Below are 26,182 nucleotides of genomic sequence, written 5' to 3'. Positions count from 1 at the left end.
GGCTGATGTCTGCAACAATTCCCATTATCACTTTTTTAAAGGAAATTAAAAAGACAAAGACTTGTGGGGTTTTTTTAGTCAGATACGTAATATTGCAGACTTAAGAATACGCAAACCCCTTTTGTTTTAACTATCTATTCTTCACTGTGAGCGTGAAGTGAAAATGAGAAAATCAAGAGAAAACTTGAAGCAAGTGGAATCGAAATCTTAGCAGTTCAGGAATGAATGTGGAGAGAGACAGTTAAAACAGATCATGGTTCAGCTGAATGTATAACTTGTGCCTGATACCTTATACAAATCACCCTGTTGTGTCAACACATTTAGAAAAGCAATAATGATTTATCCTCTTTCCCTTCTCATGCTGACTTATCAAAGAAAGGAAATATTTACCTTTCAGAATCCCATTTGCAGAGTGCTTTAATACACCAAAATGTAAAACATCCTCAAATATGTCCATGTTTGGCAGAGGTAAGAGGACAGACATCTGCCAAACCCTGCCTGAAGAATGAAGATAATAGGTCTTCTTGGATCCTTACAGAAATATTTATTTTGGTTTTGCTTCCAGCCCTCCATAATTAGGCTAACTTGAAAAGTCATTTTCACCGAAACTATGCATTCAAAGCTTTTATCAAAGCTATCACTCATATGCATGTTTTTTATGGTCTGGGAAACCTGAGAAAATCAAGAACTTGCATGAATAAGGAGCAGCCAGGCATCCATTCAACTGTGTTAGCTCATGAAATAAGCTGCCCTTTGCAAACAGGTAAAATGGTAAACCTGCAGAATTGGCATGCCAAAGAGCTCTGGCAGGTTGGGAATGGGATAGGGTACGCATTGTTTTTACGTCATTCTTACTAGCAATCCCTTCAGCATTCCCTTAAATTTAGGGGCAAAAGAAACAAAACAAAACAAACCAGATAAGTCTTTTTCTGTTTTCCTGAAAGTTAACTTACACGGGCAAAGAAAGGGGTCAAACTAAAGTGAAGGCATGTGTAAAAACACTTTTTATTTAAAACAGATCTGTGAGTTTAGAGACTTTGTCATATTTTTTTCACAGCTATGAGAACTACATGTGGGAAGTTTTGACCTTATTGAATCACTGAGAAAATTGTTTGTACCTGTTGGAAAGTCTGTTATGCTGAAGTTCTTCCATTAGAGTTCATGTAGATTAAAAATTAACTTTAATACGTTGTAAACACAATAGCTAATACACTTCTCACGTAACCCAGATCCCTGGTCTACTTGAATGTCAATTATTCTGATCTTTATCCTTAGAAGAACTGTAAAAAAGTAGATATTCTTCTGCCTTATGGGTGCTAACCTCAATTATTTTAATTTGCATAAGTGAGAATTATTTTAGATCTACATAAATGAGGAGCAAGTTCAGAAGGAAATCTTAGTAACTATACAGTAGTAGATGACACTGCGCAGTAGAGGTCTAGGAGATGACAATTTCATTTCCCAGCAGTTTTTGAGGTTATAAAATTAGTTTTTTGTTCTGTGTTGAACTGAAGACAAAATCTTTCAAATGTTCTCATAGAGAAGGAAATGTGGCGAAATGTCCATCTCCTAATGAAAACCTGAGATACTCAGTTCATGAAAATGTGTGCAAAAGAAAAGAGAGGCGTCTGTCTGCCAACTCTTCCTGACAAAATTTTGTTGAATATTTTTTCAGAACATTTCAGCTTTGATGAAAGTGCATAGTTGAGAATAGCTGTGCAGTCTCTAAATGCCACAGTGAGCTGTACTGGATGTTATTTTACTGGACCATCCTAGCAGGCTACTCTGCATCGTCCATGCCTGCTAACAGACCTACTAAAGGATTAGCCTCTCTATTTCCTTTTCCTAACCAACCTTAGTGGTGTTACCAACCTCCCCCCCTGCTTTTTTTTTTTTTTTTTGTCAAGGTAAAAGTGCACACATAAGCACACGCTTGTAAAAATGTTGCTTTAAAATACAGGCTTTTTTCCAGGATTTGATGTTTAACCATTTGCAAATACCCTATTTGCTCTGTTGCAGATAAGTCTAAAGAAAATACTGGAAGTGAGGGAAGAATTTTTGATTATTAAGCTCTTTTGAATTTTTCGTACTCGTGAGCAGTGAACTCTGATAATTTTCTGTGCATATATTCATTACCTTTGCAAAAGCAACATTGTGAATTCACACTCAGTAACATATATATCCAATGTGAATACTCTCATTAAATTGTCAACAAATAACTGTACCATTAATTTCCTTTTCAACTAAATTGGGTAAGTGCATTAATGTTTCAGAGTTTAAAGATGTCAGATTTTATAGAACGTAGCAAAAGGGATTGGAAATGGCATGGCTGGCTGTGATTATAAAAATGTAAACCTCCAAAGTTGTTCATTTTAAATAATCTCAAAGTACCTGAACTTGAAAGTTTCCAAACCCAGTGAATTTTGGATAGTAGCAGGATTACTGTCTTAACATTAACCTTTCTATTTCGTCAGCTGGGCACTAAGCATCTCTAAAAAAGTCTTATTTTAAGTATCTATACAAGGACATAGAAGGAGGTAGAAAATACTTCATGTTGCCCTCTGTTTTAGCTGTTTATTTTATTTAATAACATTTTACATTCATAGAAAACTAATTGTATCTTTCTCTGTTTACATTTTTCCTTTAGATTAATTCAGCTTGACTCTTTGTCCTTTGATGTTGTTCTGCAGTGTTCCTAAGACTGAAATTTAATTATGTTGTTAAAAAGGCCTAACGCATTTTAGCACTTTATTACCTTCCAGTCTAAACATTAATATTTTCAGTATTTTCCCTCAAACTCAAACCAGTATCTTATACAGGCTATTGCCTGCTGGCTTCACTTATGAAAAACTTTCAATGACCAGAATGAGAGTAACCATAGTAATCAATGATGAAGTTCAACCTATTTTTGATACGTATAAGTTGATGTTGTGAAAATCAACAATATTTCAGGCAACAAGCAGATAATTCTAAAAGAAGGTTCTTCCCTGTGACATACACAGTAGTTATTCCAGGTCAGGAAAGAATCAGGACCTTGTGGAACTTAAAAAAAAAAAATTTAAAAATGCTCCTTTAATTAGGGTATCTCTTCCTTCTAAGCCAACATGCATGCTCAGAGAATACTAATACCACCCTGTTGCAGGTGGAGTGATTAGTTTAGCGCCCAGTTCATCGTGGTCATGGACATCGCTGTGCCCTGTGTTTCTGCTCAGCTGGGCGCTTCCGTAAATTCAGGGGACTAGGTGTTGCTTAGGTTGAGTGGAATTTGTTGTAATCAATGTACATACTTGGGAAAGTAGTACAGAAAGCTATTATAGGAGATATACCACAATTTCCCAATGTAAGACTGACAAAGAGTGTGAAAAATAGGCCTAATAGATACATAAATCTGATGCAATGCAGATGAAAATTTTAAACTGAAGAAATGCAGACATGATGTGACAGATACATTTGAGAAATTTGCATTGAATTAGTCTAATTGTTTTTGCTGAAAGGAAATGAGCAACAAAAGGTCTTTAAGTTGAGTTGAAAAAAGCTGTATTGGTTTTGGTTTTCTTTTAGGTACATTGAAATTTTTAAAGCATTTTTTTTAAGTTGAGCAAAAGCAAATGAGCATTTAATTCCTACTGCATTCAATGCAAGAATCATTTATTCAGGGTTTTATTTTGAAAGAAAAGATCTTTTGACCTTTGCAGGGTAAATGTGTGCTTTCACAGTCTGTGGCATACATCCAAGTTTCCAGTTGTAATGTAATAAAAAATAAGGCTTAATGAAAGTAGTCATTTTGAGTTGTGATAGCTCAAATTTGTGAATGAATTTACTATCACTACATTGGTTTTGGGCACTGCCAGTAGAAAACAGAAAGATTTCCATTTTAGTATGTTATTTCTGTGCTGTCACATTTGCTTTGTTCTTTGTGTAAGACATTGACTGAACTTATTTCCTCATGTTTACAGCAGAACACACAGTAATATTTATTCACTAATTTTGTTGTCTTTCATTGATCCGTATTTTCTCTTTCTGTTATGGTAGTCGTAAGAGGATTTCTAGCTCGCCAGCGCTTGCTACAGAAGATGAGCATCAAACAGCAAGAGGTCACCTCAATCAAAAGCTTCTTGCAGAATGCTGAGGATATGGGATTGAAAACATATGACGCCTTGGTCATTCAAAATGCTTCTGACATTGCTCGGGAAAACGACCGACTTCGCAATGAGATGAACACTGCTTACCACAGGGAGAAGTTAGAGGCTCGAAACAGACCAGAAGAAGGCCACAAAAGGTGAGATGAGGAGACATCTACTGTGTATCAACATGTTTCTTCAGTTTTACTGATTTCCTTCCCTGCTTAGAAAGTCACAGAAATGACAGAGAAATTACAAGAGGTTTCTCAGGCATATACTCAACCCGGATCAATGTTAGGTGCTATTTTTTTCTTTATAGGTAGTTAAGTCTAGAAACTTAAGAACAACCATAATATCCTATTCAGGAGAGACTGAGCTTTATAGGAACTTCATCAAGTATCTGAGGCATGTATTTTTTACAGAAATATTTTTTAATTCTACGATAAATAGATTATAGTTGAACTCAGAAATCCTGATTATGCATCGAACTAGGTGGATTGATTGTCACGAGGATTCTTTCCTCTTATTTAAAAATAGGCAAATGTTTTCTTGTTTAACTCCCATCAGAGTTTTCAGGGATACCTATTTTACAATTCCAACAAATGCTGGTGAGTCTTTCTCTAGGAACTGAGTCCCTGATGTCTTTTCTCTCAGACAACTGAATGGGTAGAGGTAGCATTTGCCATTAATAGGTATGTGTCTATAGCAGGAATGTGTCTATAACTTGCTGGACATGAAAATGTTTATTTTTCTGTAGAACTTTAATTTTCATTCAGAACAACTCCCTTTGCTTTCATTGCTTTTGTCAATGACTTTTATTAAAGTGAAAGTGGCAGTGCATCTGCTTAATTAGCTTCAAATATCCCAGTGATTACATATTGGAGGAAATGCTTTTGTAGGAAAGACTGTAATTAAACATTACAGTGAAAACAAATTATCCACTGAGCACCGTGCTTTCATCTTTAGCTATTTCATTTACTACATGGGCAGCTGGCTATATCCTGTGCATGAATTCCAGCTCTGCTGGTGATTTACCATGCAGAAATACAATTTAAAACAAAAACAAAAACAAAAACATGGGGATACATTTGTACAATGTTGGCATAGACATCTTCTGTCTAATACACTACTACTCTAAATGAAAAGGTTTTCATAGGTTTGGTTTTTGGAGGAATAAAATGTTAGCAGAATTTTTGTTAAAAATCAATGTGTTGGAAGCAGCTGATAAACATAATTTCTCAATAGGTGTTGAAATAGCAAAAAAAAAAAAGGAAAAAAAATGGAATAAGTAAAACTCCAAAATTGCGATTGAAATAGCTAAACATAATGTCGTAATTAATATTATTAAAATGATAACTAATAATTAAGCTTAGTCAGGAAGATATATAGATATCTAGGTGGAATTGTTCAAGCAGCCAATGTAGCTGGTTGAAAAGGTCATCTAATATTTTAAAGATTTGCATTATCTAAATAGAATTTATCTAAATAGAATTTATAGTTGTCTTTTTAGAAAATAATGACAAAGGCTCAGCATTTGCTGCCTCAGTAACTTTCTATTAAAATGGATTTCCCAGAAATTATCATTCAGATTGAAAACCCAGCTTTCGATTGTGTGTAGCAATCAAAGTGTGAACAATTCATTCCGTGAATGTCTGATCGACAATACCAAACTGCTTAAGGAAAGGCTGCATTTGTGTGAAAAAAGGCCAGTGTCCTGATTTATCATGAACAGGAAATGGAAGAAAGCGAGCAGCTTGATCTGGATTTGTTTGTCAGAAGATTACTACACACATCCCCTCGCCCCAGCAGGGGAGTTGTGAGATTGTTTACCAAAAAGCTGTTGTTATGTTTGCATGAACAGGTTCATTGTTAGCGCTTGAATAATGCATCTGGGCCTCTTCTTCTGTGTTTGCAGAGCTGAAGACAAGGGTGGGAAGATCTCTGAGGACAGCTTTGCCGGCTGTCGAACGCCGAAGCACTTTCATTCCAGCTCCGTCCCTGTCCCCATGGCAGTGGACGGCTTGGTACATTCTGCGGCTGGGTCATCCATCAGATCCCCCTCCCTGCACTCTGTGTTCAGCATGGACGACAGCACTAGCCTGCCGTCACCAAGGAAACAGCCTCCTCCCAAACCAAAGAGGGACCCCAACACACGACTGAGCGCTTCCTACGAGGCTGTTAGCGCTTGCTTGTCGGCGGCTTCTAAGGAAACCGCTAATGAAGGTTAGGCATAAAGGGAGAAACAGTCGCAAATGTTGCTCTAGGTTATTGATTTATTCTTTTCACTTTGATCCTTTTGAACACAGGCAAGTGCCTTTGAGAAGCCCTGCTTCTCTGAAATATTTCAGTGGCGGTAAATAAAATTAGTCGATTTGTGATTTGTTTCCAAATCAGCAAATAATACTCGTGTGTTCTAATTGCCTAGTTTGTCAACAACCAAAACCTATTTGCTGAACTCTCTCTAGAGACAAATGATCTTTGTCAACTATTCTACCCCACTGACCATTTTATTTCAGCTTTTAAACTGTATGTTAGAATACCTTGCATCACTAAAACAGGATGCTTGAATCTTGAATTTCACCAAGTTAAACATTAAACTCTCTCCTACTTTTTCCCTGTGTTCACATGAATAACTTATGTACCAGTGGTTTATATTTGTGTCATAACTTGCTTACAGAGAATTTTTTGTTTGGAAGGAAAGTGCTATGGAAGCCCCAAAGTGTCTCAATGCATTATAGTGCATATAGAAAGGTTTTGAGTTCAGTTGTTCTATTCTCCTTCACTCTTGAAATGAATGAGTGCAAGATGAAGGGGAGGAATGCGTTCTGCTTTTCCTTGATAAGCGTGACTTGTGTCTTTGTGTAAAGGATCCGCTAGACTTCTCAGGGAAGATCCTTCAGGTTGGGTTTAAAGCTGTGTATAACTGCTCTCTAATCCTGCATACAATGGATGGAAACCTTTACAGCTCCCTCTTGCAAAATAATTACTGTTCTCATGTCCAGTTCATTAGATGGAGGTCCATTTTTCTTAACCTCTTCCTTGCTCGTTCAAGCTCTGTGTAAGGAGAGATGAACTGTATCCAATATATTTTTAAACTAGTACAGCTTAAAGAGCTCTGTAGTTGTTTTGGCTTTCTGTGCCCAGCTCTGCAAGAGATTATTGTTTTAACCAAAAAGCTCTAGCAGAGGTTTTTGAAAGAATTACAATTGATCTATATGTATATGTCTGGTCTTAAGACTAATGCTTGTGTATATTCACAAACAACTTTGGAATCCTTCTCATATGTATGAAACAATAGGACCAGTTTCCCTGCTGTATACTCATTTTCCAAGAATTATGTCAGTTTCCTGAGTCTTTGTCCAGAACCAGCTCTGATTTACACCATCTCATTTTGATCTTAAAAGACCAATCACCTAGGTGTCTTGTGTCTTCACTCCGCAAGTGCCTGGAGGCTGTAAAAAGACGTTTAGCTTAGTTAACTGTATATTCAGTTGCGGAATTGCCCTTAGGCTGTGGGATTCCCTAACTTTATAAATTATATCCACACCCGCAGCACAAGAGACAGGCATAATATATGCCTATAATTAGAGTTTTATGGATATTACATAAAAGGGGGATACTTCAGTTACTGGAAATGACAGGGTGTCAAAGCAGCGCCATGCTGAACCTCCTAGTTAAAAGCGTGCCCCTCTCCCTTGGGGCAAAAGGAATAACAAGCACATATTTCTATGCATTACAGACCTTGCAGTGAACATTTGGATTCAAAAGAGATCTCCTCAGGTGTTCTCATCTTTCAGTGGCAGTAGACATTACCAAAGCAGATGATATGCCCAGGTAGCTGAGGCTTGTGGTTCGGAAGCTGAAAGTTGTGCTTTTCATTCCTTGAAATAGTTATACTTTTGACTGAACCTCTGTGTTTGTGACTGCTGCTCATTGTAAAACTGTATGGGCAACATTCAAAGGCTTAAAGTACTAGACCTGTGAAAGAAAAAACTGTCTTTGATCTGTTAATAACTCAGACCTTTTTCACTTCCCTAGTGCTGACCCGTCCAAGGCCACACAGTGATGACTATAGTACCATGAAAAAAATACCTCCCAGAAAACCAAAACGAAGTCCCAATACGAAACTTAGTGGCTCTTATGAAGAAATACCTGGCCAAAAGCCTGGGGATGTAAAACAGGCAAGCACAGTAGCTAAACCAGGTGGCTATGACACTGTGACAGTACAGAGAGCAACTTGTGCTGATGGGCCACAACATGGCATGTTGAGTCTCTATATGTCACAAGAAGAGGAGGAAAATGAGCCTGTCTATATTGAAATGGTAGGGAATGCAATGAAAAGCAGTTCTGCTGAAGCAGAAAGCCCAGAACAAGGAGAGTCTGTATATGAAGAAATGAAGTATTTTCTACCAGAAGAAGGAAGTAATGGTAATGGAATAATTCCAGTAGTAACTGGGTCTCCTCCTCTGTTTTTTGAAAGCAAAAAAAATGTCAACATGGAGGATGGAACATTGGATGGAAACAATCAAGCAGCTTTGATCTGTAAAGACTCTTGTGACATTCCAGCCCCTTTCCCTAACTTGCTCCCGCACAGGCCACCACTTCTTGTATTTCCTCCAACCCCTGTCACATGTTCACCTGCTTCTGATGAATCACCTCTAACACCACTAGAAGTCAAAAAGCTTCCTGTCTTGGAAACCAACCTAAAATACCCTGTGCAATCAGAAGGCTCAAGTCCATTATCACCACAGTACTCCAAAAGCCAGAAAGGGGAGAATGAAAGACCAGCATCTCCGGGCTTGGTTGTGTTCAATGTTTCCAGCAAAGTGACTCCTCCTTCCACACCACCTCCTCCTCTCCCACCACCTCCTCCTCCTGTACCACCTCCTATTTCCTACCGGGCTTCCACACATTTTGCCTTTCCTCCAGAGACTTGTGCTAGTTTTCTGATTAATGCAGGGAAAACAGGTACAAACTCAGATCTGTCAAAAGTACCTCAGAGACCAAATCCTGCTCAGCTTGGATGCTCTTCTTCTCCGTTCTCCAAACTGCCTTACTCCCCAAAGGTGGCAAGAGCAGATCACAGGAAACTAAACTCAAATTCCACATCTTCATTTTCATACAGCCCTACAAACTCAAGATCATTGACCAGTCCCCTTGATGAGTTAACTAGCTTGTTCAACTCAGGACGGAGCGTGCTACGAAAATCTGCAGCAGGACGTAAGATCAGGGAGCCAGAAGGTAAGACAGACCTCTGTGCTTCTGTATACTGTATTTCTTCTGCACCAAAATGTTCTTACATTGGAAGCTGATAAAGGAGGTAAAAATACAAAGCAAAACCTTTGATTGTTTGTTTTTTAAAATAAAGCTCTGTTGTAGTAATAAGAAACAAGTATAGAAAATAGATTTCATATAAAAATTTTAGGTCTTCAGGTTTTCTCTGAGAAGTCAACTGTTCTTTTACCAAAATGTTTGTATGATGCAAATTTAAATGGATTATTTTTAACATTCCAGCAGTCTCAGTGAAATAAACACAGATGTTATGTCATATGAAAATGAATTTATTATATCAATCTATAGAAATACTTTGAATGAAATAGATGGCTAAGTGTCTGATAGATAGCATGTACTTTAATTTAAAGACTTTCTTTTAAGGTTTCATTATTTCATTTCTGTGATATTCTGAATTCGGTGATACAGCCATTCTTATTCTCCCAAATGAAGCTGAGACAGAGAGATGTGCCACAAAATATATTTATTTCCCTTCTCTATCCTTTATTCTCACCTTTCCTATTATTTACATACACCTCTGTACATATCCAGAGATTACGTGGTGTCCTGGCTTTCTGGCATCTGAAGAACATCTTTTGAATCTAGTGCAAAAGACAGCTGTAAAAAGAAGCAAAGCTTGCCATTTTGCTAAATGTTTTTGAGACCGCAGTCCTCAGACATTGTCACTTCAATTATTTACCTTGTCCAGGTAATAAAGGGTTTAATGTTGTTACTGGAACGAGTCTATGGAACTTATGAATACTGTAAATTCATCCTGATGTTAACACATTCAATTGGCTGCTCTTTAAGGGTGAGGTGCTTCTGACCTAGCTTTGTCCATCTAAAACCTCAATATCTAAGCATCAAATCCTTAGGCTATGAAGAGACATTTGGGGAGTTTAATTCTTCCTATCTTTCTCCATTGGGTATGAGGGAAGTCTAGATGCTTAAACTAGTAGAGTGGTAACTTCTAAGTGATTAAAGTTGAAGTAAATCCTGGTTCTGCATATCGATTACAACACTGACTCCAGTCTTCACATAACTTTCCTGATTAAAAAAAAAAAAAAAAAAGGTATCCTATTGAAAATAGTCACTGCACTGTATACAGAAACTTCTCTCCCTGGTAGAATCTCCCAAACAAAACATTTTGTGAATTTGAAATTCAGAGTGAAATAACCTCCAGACTGTTTTCGCTGCTTCTTCTGCATCTTCATTTCTGTCTGTCCAAACAGCTTGCCTTAATCAAGAGCTGAGCATGGCATATTCAAAACAGGCAATATGAAGTTCTATTTTTGAAATATAAAACAGTAGAGAATGAGATAGATTATCTTCTTATTCATTGCCCATTTTCTTAAATATATAATGCTCCATTGATTTCAGTATCATATCCTGATTTATGCAGCTATAATAGAAAAGAAGCAGGTGTTTGTGCTTACTCTGGATATGTGTATGCCTGCCTGTGTCCCACCCTATCTCTCCGTTTCTATGAACCCTGGCATCCTTTGGCCAAAACCCCTTTATCCAAATACAGCAGGGAGATCAAGGTCTCAAAACTAATGGAGTTTCTACAGGTTTCCTGAAAGTTAGTGGCTAGGTGGAAGCAAGAGACTTATACTGGGAGAAAGGCTCGTACCAGCTGTCAAAGAAACCCTGGTGGACAGAACCCTTGTGAGTTCTCCAGACCTTGAAAAAGCTTTAGCTGGACCTTACATGTTCCTAGATGCTGAATTCAGTCAGCCTTGGGCTATGAATTGAGACTTCATCAGTTCTCAACCTCAACAGAATGCTTTGTTTGTTATTCTGAGTATATGAATTGATGAAATTTGTAAAGGAAATGTTGCAGTAGTTTTGCTTGATTTGGCAAAATTACTTGATAACATCCAATGCCTATAAATGTATGAAGAATGTTTCCTTGGTTTACTTTTGGGTTTTGTTTGTTCATTTGCTTTTTAAGTTGGGAGTCTTGCTTTATTATATATAAAATACATTTTTATCTGCTGGGAAGTAACTATTAAAGTCAGCTCTTTGGATGTATCTTCTCAAGGCTCTCTCAATGCCCCTGCTGAGGAAGTGTGTTAAGCCTACTCCAACCAAGTCACAAAACTGACCTTTACTTTAAAAAAAAGTTTCTTTGGGATGGAGGATTTTTGCAAACTCAATTTTCAACTAAATTTGACCAAGGTAGAGTTCAGCTTGGGTCCCCTGTGGGTCGAAGCTAATGCATTAGCAGAGGCTACTGTATAAAAACTCTAAATTTACCTTTCGCATGGAAAATGTTGTACTTCTAAATATTTCATCAAGGCAGTGCTAAGTATGAAAGATCAAAGTTCAAGAAAGATATAAGATAAAAAAACTGAATCAATATTTTATGAGCTAGGAAGCTGCTATATACTACTAAGTGTGGTTACATATGAATAGCTCAGTGATGAGCAGATGGACTGAAAGTAACAAATACAGGTGAATGTATGTACGTGTTTTTACAATTTGCCTTTTTTCATGTACTTCATGTGTTCAGTTCATTTCTAGGGTAAGAGCTGGAAAAAAATCTTTTATTTAACCTCTTATGCAAAGTAATAATCAGCAGAGTGGACTCCGTTATGCAAAACTAGAAGTTGTCCATGTCTTACCTTGTGATTTTTTATCACTTATTGCCTAATGCGTATCAAGTTCCTGGAAGACTCGTCTTTATAGCCTTTTTGTCTTTTGTAGTGTTTTATTTATAGTAGATAATGTGGTAAAAAAATAAATTCATTTTAATTCATTAAAATTGAAGACATGGCCTAGAGCAGCACTCCATAATGTGCGATTTCCTTTATTTCCGTAAGTCATAACCTATCAACAACCTTATCTAAAACCAGAAAGTAAAATTGTGGGCCATTTTGAAGTTGAGGAGAGTTAGCTGTGGGAATCAATAAGTTTCTATGTGGGATCATCAGCCTTGGAGATAAAAGCTTCCTTACCAATAAAAGTGCAATACAGACAGATCCACCAACATGCCTCCCTCTTGCCTGGAGGAGTAATTTCAAGGCCTGAGAACACTGATGTCCTTTTGGCTTCTGACCTCTTTGTGGGAAATGATCATCCAGAATTACAATGGAACAGATTTGGCGTTTTCTGAGGGACTGCAGACTTATTGCGAACTGAACTGAGAGCACTCTTCTTTCACACAGGCAACAGAAAAAATAATCAATTGGCAATAATTTTTATTGCCTGGTGGCCTAGCCTGGCCACATTTTTTTAGATAACGGTAGCGTCTACTGGTTCAAGCAATGATCAGGATCATATAGTGTGTGATTTCTTGCAAAATACTTTACATGTAATAGGGTAAGTTTTCTGCTCTGCAAAGCTTATAGTTTAAATAAGCAAAACTGTAACAGGTGAGAACTGAGATAAAGTGATTTATCCAAGGTTGAAAAGAGTTGTCATTGAAGCTGCAGTTGTATTGTTAGACAGAGATTTCCTTTTACTCCACATAAAACAAGACTTGAGTGCAGATAAGTGATAATACACACACACACACTTCTGTTCTCCCTGATTTCTAGAAGTACAAACTTCAGTTTGCAAGACAACTAGAAACTGAATGGTTGTGTGCAGAGGCCCTACTCAGATATTTCTAGACAGGACCTTAGATTTGAAACTAGACTTCATGAAACCCAATTCAATGCCTTAATCACTAAACCACACTCTAACAGAAAGTACAAATATTTTTAACTATTCAACATATGGGACATTCCTTATATAAGGAAGAGCCAATTACATGTTTAAGCATTTCATATTAATTATTTGTGGAGCAAGGACAGAATTTTCCACAGCATGGATCAATGATACTCAGATTGCTAGGCCATGGTGTTGTCTCTCTTGATTGGTACAGTTGATAATAAATTATTCCTTAGAAATGGGAATTGTTTCAGCTTCAGAACAAAAGACAGAATAATTCCCAGGCCATCATCCATGCTCAGATTGGTGGAGTGGGAATTCGTATGGATTTGAAAGGGAAAGGAGCAAAGGAAATATGATTTTCCCTTAACCTGGATGAATTTTCTTACCATCGGGATACTGAGATAAAGACTTAATACCTTCTCTCCTTCCTGCTTGTTGAGAAAAGATTGGCATGGATGCTTGACTTTGTGTCTGAGCAAAACAAAATGTGCAACCTTGCAATGCCAGATTTAGGTGCCTAAGAAATAAAATGAGGAAGACCTCTTTTCCTTTATGTAGGTCATCCATGTACAGGCTTCCAAGTTTTGTGAATTATTGTTACTATTTCTACACTATACTATTGTTACTATTACTTTCCAGAACAGTTTAGTAACTCGCATAATAGCAACAGAAAAGGCATGCAAACACTAGATTGCTAACAAAATATCAATACGGTTTAAATGTTTGCCCAATATCTTTGGCATTCATTACCTATATGAATCCCTTCTTTACCTACTTCTGAAGTGAAGTACTTCAAAGGCAAGTGGCCTCACATATCTGTGAATTACTCCACATTTACTCCAGTTTAAGCACTTTTGAATTACTCCAGTTTAAGCACTGGAAGTCACAGGAAGATAGTTACAGCTGACAAATAATAGACATATTTAGACATACCTAGCTGGGACTAAAGCTTGCCAAACACTCTATTGAAATTGGCTCAGACCTGGAAAATAACAGGATTTATGTGAATGTATGGAAGCACTGTCCTGTCAAAGGCAGGTATCCCTTTGATAGCTAGTAAATAATTTCCTTCTATCAGCAGATTAGAGTAAGCTGTTGTGCAGTGAAGGTCTCAACAGTGGTTTGCAAATGAAATCCCCACTGGGGTTTCTGAGATGAAATCCCAGTCCCTTGTCCTCCAAGCCACTCAGCTTTTCCTCTTAAACAACTTAATAAAGATAATATTTATATCTGCATGGCATTATTCCTACATTATATGAATACAATGTAATAGTTTTACTTTCTTTCTAGCAAAAGCTAACCATTTACAAAACATGAGTAATACAGAAAGCTGTGTGGTCACCTTTTATTTTCTTTTACCTGTGAATGCTGGAGGAATGATTACATGAGGCATTGGACTTCTGTAACACCTTTCAAGTAAAATTCACAACGCATTAAAACTTTAACGAATTAAGTTTCACAGCACTTCTCAGAAAGAGATTAATATGTGTTTATATAATTGCCTTAATTACCAGGGAGTGAGGGTGACTTTCTGTGACTAATTTTCAGATTAGATATCCAAACACAGGAGAGTCATCACTCTCTGATTCACTGTGGACTCCTTGCAGCTCTCAATCTGAAGCTCTCACAGTAGGTACAGAAAAGTGGGAGAAAGCCGAAGCGCTGCTAGTAAGAGTTTAATGCAAGTCATTAAAGAAGGGCCATACTTGGCCAGCTGGAAGTGCCCTATGTAGAAAATTACAAAGGAGGGACAGAACTGGTGGCAGTACAGCTGCCATCCAGCCCATGCTGGGCGTTTTTTTCTGAGGAAATAATTGTGGTTTGCATTACTGCAGCAGAAAAAGGGGTTAGAAGAGTCTAGAGAAAGTAACCTTCATTCCTGTTTGGAGAATGTCTATGGACTTTTTTACAGCCTGAAAGATACCACCTCAATCTCTAGTCTTCTCATTTATAAGTCTACCATTATCTGGATAATTTCTCATTTAAAAAACAAACAAACAAACAAACTGTTGTTTTAGGATAAACACAATATACCAAGAATAATTTTCCATTTCATGTTCTCTGAAAACTAGTATATGTTACTATGTTACTACTGGAGAGTTTCTTGGGTTTCTGTTATGACTTTTTTTTTTTTCACTGTAGCATTTATCTTCCTGGCTGATTTCACTGTTTTTTCTTACAGTCTAAAATCATGTAATGTGTAATTTGCTTTGTTTTTCTGTTCTGACATGGAAATGAGGCTTTGTGTGATTACCATAAACAATTTTAACCAGAAGAGTATTAGAAGAACAAAGCAAGTCTCATTTGTATTTCAGGTGAAAAAAAAAGGATGTTTATTGTCATAAACCTTTATTATACTTATTTTGCATTTTAAATGCTTGTATTGAAAAAAAATCAAATCCTTAGCACTCCTCCACACATTTCGCAAGCCTATATCCAGTCAAATTGAGGTTGGAGAAGACTGTGCAGCCCCAGGATCACACAGGAAATCTTACTGCATCTTCGACATGATCTTATATTCTAAGTATCTACAGCTGTCAGAAATGGATCCTGGAGTGGACAGACCCTTGGTTTGACCAAGTAGTGGCTCTCTTATGTTCATACCTAGTCACCGCGTGGCAGGAAGGAAGCTTAGGAGAAGTCACTGCAACAACTTTTCTGTTCCTTTTACATGCTCCATCTCTGAGAACTGCAGGCATTCCTTTTAAACTACAGATTTTTTTTTGCTTTCTTTCCATTGGGTTGGATTTACTTTGTGTCCTCTTCATCCTGTCTGATACTGAAGCACAATAACCATACCATACTGGTTCAAGCTTAGTGCATTTCAAGCCCATAGATTTTAATAACAGCCCACCTTTGATCATTCAGGTAGACTTTTACAGGATTATTATTTTCATAACAACATATTTTCTTTGCCTTCTGATGCAACACAATTGATCCAAATTCAGCAATGGTTTGGGAAGTTGTCTCATCACTAACAGGGTTCTGAGCTTTTTTAAACCAGTTTTCAGGTTTTTTTTATTTGTGATCCAAGATGCAGAACCACAAAGGGCTTTGTTAAGGAAGCACTACATCACTAATTGTAAAGCAAAGATAAATTAATGTGAGAAATTAGTCATATCTAAGGGAACAAGGAAATTGAATTGTAGCATATTTCTATTCCTGATACCAACAAAGAATATGGCTATTTGGCAGTAAACGTCACATCACTTGATTTTACAGGACTACAGGCATTTGGGACATAGTGGAGAATGAAATTTGAACACATTTTAGTGAAAGTCTCTAATTAAATTCTCAACCTGAGTGAGAAATCTGTTCAGATGCTTTTAACTTATTTACATCTAGCTCAGCATTAAATCATCTTTTGCATAGAGCCTCGGTAGAGAACAATAATTCCATTTCACACAAAATGTAAAGATTGTGACATTTATTTTTGTTTTGCCCTGGAGTGAAAAACAAGCATGTGCAGAAATAAATATTCTTTCATGTTCGGTCTTTCAAAAATATTTGGTAAGTATTGAAACGGTTTGCCTCAAAAATACTAAAGTTTTTCTTACTGGAAATGATAACTATTAAATGTGTTGACTTTTATTTTTGGACCTAGATAAGATCAAGAGTGACCATTTCAGCACTGGTCAGGTTGTCATTTAGGGGTATGTCAGCACAGCAACCAAAGATGTATTATAAACAAATCAAGCTACTTCTGAACTCACAGGGTCAGGTAACCAAGAGCAACACAGTTGTGGCTGCGGAAACTCCAGCCCCTCAGTGATGACCCAAAGTTCTTGACAGGACTTGTGCAGCTCACCATGAAACTCTACACACCCATGTGTGTAGATTGTGTTCCAGTTTTGCTGTTGGCATTTTGTGGGGCTGGATGGAGAAGCAAGAAAAGACAGTGGGAAAGAGACTGGTCATAGATTTGGTCATAATGTCTCCTTCTCTGGAGACATTCAAAACCCACCTGGACACCTTCCTGTGTAACCTCATCTGGGTGTTCCTGCTCCGGCGGGGGGATTGGACTAGATGATCCTATGAGGTGCCTTCCAATCTCTAACATTCTGTGATAAACATGAGGGTGCCCTGATCCCCATGTTCTCTCCACGCCACTGCACTCTGCTGTTGAGAGGGTAGGAGAGTGTTTGGTAGTGGAGCACTGGAAGTAGGACTAGCAGTTTGGAGCATTTGTCTTCTCCCTGGGCCCACTAATGAGTGGGAAAACAAAGAAGCCTTCAAGTTCAGCGCTCTTTTGACTTGTCACTCTATTTTAAAATGATAAAAAATGAAATTGAATTTTATCCTTTGCGTGGTGCAATTTTTAAAAGAAAAAACATATGAAATAATTAAACCTGAAGTTCCACATTTCATTATTTCTTTTAGCTCTTTCCTTAAGGGCTGGTTGCAGTGTGATGCTGACGTCCTAGTAGTATGTAGTGACAGTTTTAGCCACTGGTTAGCTATATTTGTGCACAATATGGATGTTTATCACATTGCATTGTGATAGCCCTGTGTTCTTGCTTTGAGGTTCACAGATGTGTCATTGACCATCACTGTATCCCTTCAAAATGAACTTAAAAACAAGGTAAAGAAATATCTAAATTCAACTTTTATTTTTGAAGTTCACTTTGAAAGTAAATTGGGAGTGTTGTCTGAGAGGTTTTCCGGAAGAGCTGTCCCTGCTTGGTGGGCAGGATTACAGTACAGGTGATCCAAAAATATTCCTTGGATTGTCCGTCAGGATCTGCTCACACAATTTATCTACCCAAGGCAGTCACTTAAGCTGAGACTTCTGCATTGCAGTCAGTGCCAGAGCTGGTATGAGAGAGATCCTTAAAAATCTCTGTAGAAGGATTCTGTAGAAAAAGTAAATAGAATTGATGTGATGCTGTTGGCAGTAGCAAATCCCTGTCTGTTTGTTTGTTTGGGGTTTTTTGTTTGTTTATTTTTACAATATTTGCAACTGTGTATGAGGGGGAGGAAGGTTGAGACAGTGTCTCATCACATAATTCCTTCCAACAGCAGCTACAGCCCAGCAGTAATAGCTGTTCTGTTACTGAGATACCACACACAAACATAAACAAACTTAAATGTTTGCCTTCAAAAAGAACTGCTGCATCCATATTAGTTAGAAGAAAACAGTTTAAAAAAGGGAAGCTGTGTTTCTTACTAAATTGCCTCCTCCTTTTCCAGCACACTAGCAGTTTATTAACCACACAAACACAAGAAATAGACTCTTTGGTCAGCCAAGCAACACACCTAACAGTAAACAAAACTATTACAGAGTAAAATCGGCTACTTTTTTCCATATTAGACTTGAAAAGGTGGGGAACATGGGAACATGGAAGGAAGAAACGTTTTGTCCCAAGGCAGAAAAGTGTCCCAAGCAGTGCTGCCCTCCTTCACAGAATCCCAGAATGTCAGGGATTGGAAGGGACCTCAAAAGATCATCTAGTCCAATTCCCCCTGCCGGAGCAGGAACACCTAGATGAGGTTACACAGGAAGGTGTCCAGGCGGGTTTTGAATGTCTCCAGAGAAGGAGACTCCACAACCTCCCTGGGCAGCCTGTTCCACTGTTCTGTTACCCTCACTGAGAAGTTTCTTCTCATATTTAAGTGGAACCTCCTGTGTTCCAGTTTGTACCCATTGCCTCTTGTCCTGTCATTGGTTGTCACCGAGAAGAGCCTGGCTCCATCCTCGTGGCACTCACCCTTTACATATTTATAAACATTAATGAGGTCACCCCTCAGTCTCCTCTTCTCCAAGCTAAAGAGACCCAGCTCCCTCAGCCTTTTTTGCCCTCTGTGGTTAGTGATGGACATCAGAAAGTCCTGCAGAGATCAGTTCCTAGGGAAGATGGGGCGAATGAAGTCCCCAGTCTCTGAAACATGTGCACTGGCTGGACTCTAGCACACTTGCTGCATTGAAAAGATCTTCCACGTTCTTGCTCAGATACTACCAAGCAGGAGAGGTGGCAGCCCATGCAGATATTCTTAATCCATTACCAGAATTTAAGAAGGCTGTTTTCTCCACTTCATCAGCAGTATTCTTTGTCTCATGCTGGGAACAAGCATAATTAAAACAATCCAGAGTCCTCCAGACAGGGAAAGAAGGCACTTGTGTTATCACCAACTCTGAAAGTTTACCTGACTCAGAGATGTCTCTAACATTACTTCCAGGAAGGAGGGGAAGGTTTGCAGCTTGTAATGACCATCACTGAAATAAATGTAAAATAAGAGCACTGTCTTCCTACCAGCACCAGTCCATCAGAGAAGAAAGCAGAAGAAACCTTTCTCTTTTAGGTGTATACCTCCCATAGCTGTGAAGTGATTTACGTAAAATTGATTGAGCTGATGGTTCTTAAGGGCTGCACCAGACCCAGGAGTTCCTGCAGTTGCTTCAGCGACTACTTTCTTACCACCAGCCTTATCTTCTGTACTCTGGCTGATGGGTGTCACACTAACACGATGTTCTTCAAAGGAGCTCTTTACTGCCAGGAGAGTGAGTTTTGTTACTTGATGTTCTTCATGGGTTGCATTGCTTCTCTTTGCCTTCCAGTATTCGTACAGAGCTTCCATGAATGCAGCTTCCCAGAGCAAAGAAGTGTTCTGGAAATGCACTTTGAAGATGCACAATTGAAGAACACGGCTTCTGGAGTGGCTTGTAACACCACCTGATAGCTCCGCTTACACAGCTCAGAGGGAAAGGAAGGGTGCTGGAAGTGACAGTACAAATTCATTGCTGCCTACCGTAGGAGCATCATTGCAGGGGGAAATCCTAGACAATTGCTGCCATAAGGGCAGCCTTGTGAGGTGAAATAAATCAATGAATAATTATTGCCTCTGTCGGCAGTGGCAGCCGGCAGCATAGCTATGAGGGTGAGACAGACAGCACACGCTCACAGGCTGGGGGACTCCCGCTCCATTTCTTTCAGCAAATAAGATGCATCTGTTTGCCTCCAGCTCTCAGCAGACAAAGTAAATACTCGTGCTACAGCAGGTCACAGTGCGACTTCACGTGGGTAAACTGAACTACTCTGAAGCAATATGCATTCATCCAGTTAAGGACACCCAAGACAACATGTGCTGAGGATAGTGAGCAAATGCCACAGGCAAGGAATATCTCAACACTAAGTTAGAGCAAAACAGGAAACGCCAAGTGCAATTGTCAACGTGCAACAAAACACAGTGGTAAACACTCAAGATGTAATCAAATGGCCTGTCCTTATTTAAGCTTCCTCTCCCTTTCTTTCCTAAAAAAAAAAAAAAAACACCCACAAAACCAAACCAAACCAAACCAAAAAAACCCAAAAAAACCCCCCCAAACAAACAAACAAAAACAAACAAACAAACAAACAACCCCCCCAAAACCCTGCATAGTTTCTGCAGTCACCGTCTTTTTTTTTTTATTATTTTCTCCCCTCACTTCAGTTTTCGTTTACCACAGTAAAAGTAACAAATATTCAGGATCGGCCACTAGGATTCAGTGTATCCCTGACTCTCCCAAGAAAGAGTGAGAGCACAGATCAGGAATCCCTTCTGTCTGCAACATCTTGTCTTTCATGTGCTGGTTAATAGGATCCATCAGTTGTCACTTATTCACATGTATAATGACAAGCTGCTTGACTTGAAAATTCCATTTTGCTGGATGCCAGCCACAGGTTTCAGGGGAATCAAGCTATTTAGCTTTTAGATTCCATGGTAGACCATGTACAAAAAGCTTTGACTCCTGTATTACATTAATTTATCTACCAGAATGTATGTATTTTCCAGATTTCATAGTTGCTAACAGAGTGTGAATGGCTGTGGATTTTTATAACTAAAACCATATATTGACTGTTGGTTACAGGAAGTCATGTTTTCCATGGATGAAGAAATAATGTTTGACATTATCCTGGGATTTATTAAAGACATTAAGTGATAAGAAGGGGAACTATTTTCCCCTTTTTTCATTTATTTGTTTCCATAATTGTACGCGTTACATACTTTTGTAGGTTTCGTTCCTTTGTGGAAAAACTTTTAAGCTTTTTCTATAATATTTTTGGTTTCTGTTTTATGGGGCTGATGTTTTTGTTGGCCAGGACAGAGATTGTTTCTACTTTAGGACCTAGATACACCCTGCTTAGCTTGTGGCACTGAAATTCCTCAGCTGGGAACTCAGCCTTAGCTCTCTGCTTAATTAATGAAAAAGAACAAGTGCCTTGAAAGGATGGTCCAGGTACAAGTCAAATCAGATCAAGAAGGGTATATGACTTCTATTTACACTAGAGCAAATCTAGGGAGAACCTGCTCTCCCCATACAGTCAGCATGAAACTTTTACACGTGGCTTCAGCAGAAATTGTATAATAGTTCAGTTCAGTTTGAGGTTGCTTTTCTTCCATATTTTTCTTTTTTTTTTTTTTTTTTTTTTTCCTGAGATTGACCACCCATTTCTGATTGTGGTAACTAGTGCTGTCAAGGTGAAGAGCTATGTCTGTTTTAGTAGACAAGCCAAGTGCCAGGGAAGGTCCTGGGTATGGCAGCTCAATCCTCGGTGCAGTCGAAGTTCTAGAGCGGTCCCTGGCATGGTTTGGGACTTGGCAGGCTGGCTCCCAGACAGACCTGGGCATGGATCAGGAAATGGCCCAGGCCAGGGCCTATTCCCAGTAGACAACTTGGACGCAGCCTCTCTGCTGTGGAGGGCAAGAAAGTGTAACAGCGTGGACATGGGTCTCTTACTGTTGCCTCAGGGCTCAGAACAGTTCTGAGCACATTTGAATTACCAGAACAGACAAAGGAAGAGGCCCCTCTGTATTTACCCTGTATTACGAATCCCTTGGTGCTTTGGCAGTGCTGCACAGAGCATCCGAGGTAAGCATGAATCTCATCCAAAACCCACTGAAAGGAGTGGAGGCCTTCTGTTGTTATTAATGAGTTTTGAGTCAGACTGTAAATGAGCACTAAATGTTAAAAGGAGAACTATTTGGAGAAAAAAAAAAAAAGAAGAACATAAGAGAACAAATATACATTATGGATATGCCTGCTTTTAAAGAAAGAACAAAAAAAGGGCTTTGACAGAAAAGAAAAATACAACCCAACCAGGTGAGTTGCTGCTGGGCTTTTAATAACATACTACCTTTTTTCATGTCTTGCTGCACAAAGAGTCTATGGTGACTCCACCTAAGTGCTGAAATCATTGATTTATACTTTGCTTTAGAATGTATTAAATAGGCTAAATATATATTTCCTTACAAAATTAATAGTTTCTTAAAATGTTTCATTATTGCACTTTAATTTGTCATCCAAATAGAGCCTATACTACCCCATTTTCTAATTCGGTGATAACAGCATTGATTTGGCCTAAATACTCCTTATGAAATAACTATGATGTTTGGGATGCTACATTTTATGTTTGAGAAAAATGATCTTAATAATAAGATATTTGGAAGTCGTAGCTAAATTAAAAGAGTTTAGGTTATTCTTTTGACAAAAAAGTTCTATCGTGTAGATTTTCAGTGCATTGAGTTTCTTTTAAGAGCGAGAAAATGACTCAAAAAGGACAATAAAAAGCAGATATATAAGTCATTCCTATGATTGCCGTACTTTGACTTTCCAAAATAAGTGAAATTTCAGTCCATCCTGTGCCTTATGACTTTATCATAATTTTTAATCTCAGTCTTTTCCAGGAACACTTAGAATAACAAGCAAATGTGGGTTTCATGAGCTGCCTCTTTTGTATGCCTTTCCTCTTACACTTTTAAAATAATGTTGATGTAATTAATTATGGGTTTATTGGAACACAGAAATTGCTCGTAAGGAAATAATTGTTACATTTTGATTTGCTATGCTCTGATTAAAAGCACTGTACATGTGATTGCTTCCAGTTATTACCTACGCTGCAGTTGAGGGGCAGATTATGCCCCAATCCAAACATCTATACATCCTTGTAGTCCATACACCCTCATTAACTGCAAGATTAGTCAGAGCAGAATTTGACTGAGTCAGAGATATCTTTTTGGCAAAGTCAGTTTACTGAAATAATAATCAAAATGCTGTTCACTGTTGCAAAGAGTCTGTAGGTTTTCACTTAAGTTTGTATTCCTTTCATAATCATGAACTCCCACCATGCTCTTACAGCTGATACCTCTCTGTAGCTAGTCTCTCACAAGTAGACATGGATGACTCTTCAAATAACATTTATTACTCTCTGGAAACTGTTAAAATGCTGTTACTTAAAAAAAAAAATATCATCCACCCATCTGATGAGAACAGCAGAGTGCAAGTCTGAACAAAAAATTAACATTCAGTGTATTGGTGAAGATGTTCAACAGTAGGAATCATAGTTTTTTCCTCTCTCCTAAAGTATTTCTGATGATTTCAGAGAGTTGTTAAGGGATGGGAAAGCAGTGCATGCTTCTGTCTTCAGGGATTCATGGCAGCAGAGGGAAGTTGACATTAATGTTCAGAAAAGTTCAACACTTTATATGAGGTGAATGGGAAAACATGAAGGTGAAGTGAATTTCAGACCAATATTTGATGGATAATATTGGAATCAGTAGGAATTTTCTAAGTTCTTAGTGTTAACAGAGAGCTTCCCTATATCTTTTATAACTGTCCACAGTATTCCTGTCTAAGATACCACCGTGCAATGATACACCGTGTGAAACAGAAATATTATGATAAAAAGTCAAGAGACACATTTGTTATGCTCAGGGATATTTTGGGTAGTGAGGAGGCAGGACAGAGAGGGACACCCCAGTGCAGAAGACAACATCAGGGCCTTTTAGCATGTTAAATCTTATTGAAAAATAAAAAACAAATGCAAAGTCCTGCACTTGGGAAGAAAGTACTTCTTACAATGACATAAGCTGGGGACAATGTCCAGGGAGCAGCTCTGGGGAAGGGGCTCTGGGGCAGCGAGCCCCGGCAGCAGAGATGACCAGCAGCATCTGGGGCTGCATCAGCAGGAGCACAGCCAGGAGCTCGGGGCAGGGCTTGTCCCCTCTGCCCAGCACTCCTTGTCAGACCACAACTGGGTACCGTGGCCAGTTTGGTGCCCCCAGTGCAGGGAAGACACCGAAAACCTGGAGTGGGTTCAGCCCCACGATGCTCAGGGCTGAGAGTGTCCCCGAGCAGAGGCCGGGGCAGCGGGGCTTGTCCAGCCTGGGGCAGAGACGGCTCTGGGGACACTCACAGCCACCCCAGTGCCCGGGGAGGGGATGCAGAGGGTCAGCCGGGCCCGTCACAGCCGTGCGTGGCCGGGGAACAAGGTACGGCAGCAGGAACTGAACCAGGGGGGTTCAGGCTGGTGCTGGAACCTCTCCCCATGGGGACAGGCCGGCCGGGGGCAGGCAGGGGGACAGGCTGCCCAGGGAGGTTGGGCAGGCTCCAGCCTTGGGGGGTTTCTGCACCCAGCTCAGCAGAGCCCTGAGCAGCCTGGTCTGATCCCACGGCTGTGCCTGCTGGGGTGCACGAGGGACCTCCTGAGGTCCCTTCCGACATGAATTACCCAGTGATCTCAGGTAAGTTTTGCAGCACTGGGACAGTACACTGGTTACACCTGGCTAAAGCTTCATCTTGTTGTCCCGTTTGTGGAAAAGATTTTCCTCAGAAACTTACCTATTTCACACAAAGTCCAAAATAAATAAGCAGTACTTGTTTGCTAGGGATGCACTCTGGCTTCTCCAGGAGTCTTTTAGAAGTTAGCCAACATACGTGGTTACACTTTTTCCACAGACTCACGTGACTCTGCTCCAGCAAGGTGTCGCGGGGGAGTAATTTAGGATATTACTTACTGCAGAACAATCTTTAGATTTCTCAAAGAAAATCGCGACTTAAAAGAGTTCGATGGCAGGTTCACCCTATTATTTACTGCATGGAAGAAATATGCCAAGCCGCATGCTGCCTGCCTCCTCTGGGGCCCGGGCCAAACTGCTGCTGGTTTGGCTGGTGGGAGCGGGTCAAGTGCATCCACCACACAAGGAGATGGAGATGCCTATATACAGAAAATTAGTATGAGTACATTTATATAATATAGATTATTCTGAAACAAAAGATAGTCTTCTTTCCCACCCCCAGGATTAATTAAATGAGGCACTATGAAGTGTATTTTCTCTGTGTAGTCTTCTGTTTAGAAACTAAAGTTGTGTTTTTCTTACAATGATTCAACAGAGCAAATGGGATAACAGACCTTTATCTAGAAAGCTGTCCCAAAAGATACACTGCGTAACTGTCCGCTACTTGCTTCTGCCATTTTAGGATGATATTTTAGCTCAATAGTAGCTATCCACAATTCTTTGTAGCATTTCATCTTACAGATATAAAGGAGAAAAGATAGCATTTTTTTTTCCAAGAGCTCTTCATGTATGCCATGAAAAGATATCAATGTATGTATGAAACAAAAGGCTTCTGCAAATAGCAATGCAAGAAAAAGTCTTTCTACTTGCGCATTCTTAAATGAATTGCAGATGTCAGGCAAATCAATAAATCTTTTGGATATCAAGACAAATAAGGATCCCAGCCACTTCCCCTGAGACTCTTTATGTAAAAGGTGGCACAATAATTACGTAGGTGGATTATGATCTATAGGCAAGTGCGCTGACTATTAACATCTAAAAGTGATGTTTCCTTTTCAGACAAATTTAATATGAGCTGCAAAGATGCATTTTGCCGTCAACTTGCTTGTACAAAAGCTAAATCAGGCATGCTTTTATAATTGTAGTGCATGCATTTTCCATCTCAGACTCTGGTTCTACCGCCTTTCCCAAGTCAGTTACTGTGGATAGAGCTGGCCTAATTTATTCAATGCATAGCACATTTGCCTAAATACACAGTTTATGAAACAGTGCCCCTGAAACATTCCAATCAGGTCTGGCAGAAAAGTAATGATCAGGGAATGAGGGCAATGGAGGGAGCAAAAAAAATATTGAAATGTCTTATTCTAACAGCTTGGAAATGAACTCTTTGACTTTTCAAGACAGCTTTTTTGTTAGAAAAGAAAATGTTAAGAAAGATTCAGAGATAACTGAAAGCTAAACAAAACTAAGAAAGCCCTTTTCAATCAAATGAAACCTTTCAAGTAAACAAGTTTTTTGTTTCACTAATTCATTTTTAAAATTTTGGTACTTTGTAAACCAGGCGGGGTTTTTTTCAG

General features: G+C 38.9%; 2 protein-coding genes across 3 annotated transcripts in view; one reads left to right on the top strand and one right to left on the bottom strand.

The window, feature by feature from the left end:
• Positions 1 to 26,182, top strand: part of MYO16 (myosin XVI) — a 297,728-nt gene that overhangs the window by 245,225 nt on the left and 26,321 nt on the right. For both annotated transcript variants that reach the window (XM_065626752.1, XM_065626751.1), the window contains exons 30-32: positions 4,033 to 4,279; positions 6,037 to 6,344; positions 8,160 to 9,362. In XM_065626752.1, coding sequence (XP_065482824.1) covers positions 4,033 to 4,279; positions 6,037 to 6,344; positions 8,160 to 9,362 — 1,758 coding nt within the window. The remainder of the gene's footprint in view (positions 1 to 4,032; positions 4,280 to 6,036; positions 6,345 to 8,159; positions 9,363 to 26,182) is intronic.
• Positions 6,895 to 26,182, bottom strand: part of IRS2 (insulin receptor substrate 2) — a 316,286-nt gene continuing 296,998 nt past the window's right edge. The window contains exon 2 of the mRNA XM_065626756.1: positions 6,895 to 6,905. Within this exon, the coding sequence (XP_065482828.1) occupies positions 6,901 to 6,905 (5 nt within the window). The 3' untranslated portion in view covers positions 6,895 to 6,900. The remainder of the gene's footprint in view (positions 6,906 to 26,182) is intronic.

Source organism: Caloenas nicobarica, chromosome 1 (assembly GCF_036013445.1).
Source record: "Caloenas nicobarica isolate bCalNic1 chromosome 1, bCalNic1.hap1, whole genome shotgun sequence".
Taxonomy (NCBI): Eukaryota; Metazoa; Chordata; class Aves; order Columbiformes; family Columbidae; genus Caloenas; species Caloenas nicobarica.
This window is presented reverse-complemented; position numbering and strand designations above follow the sequence as displayed.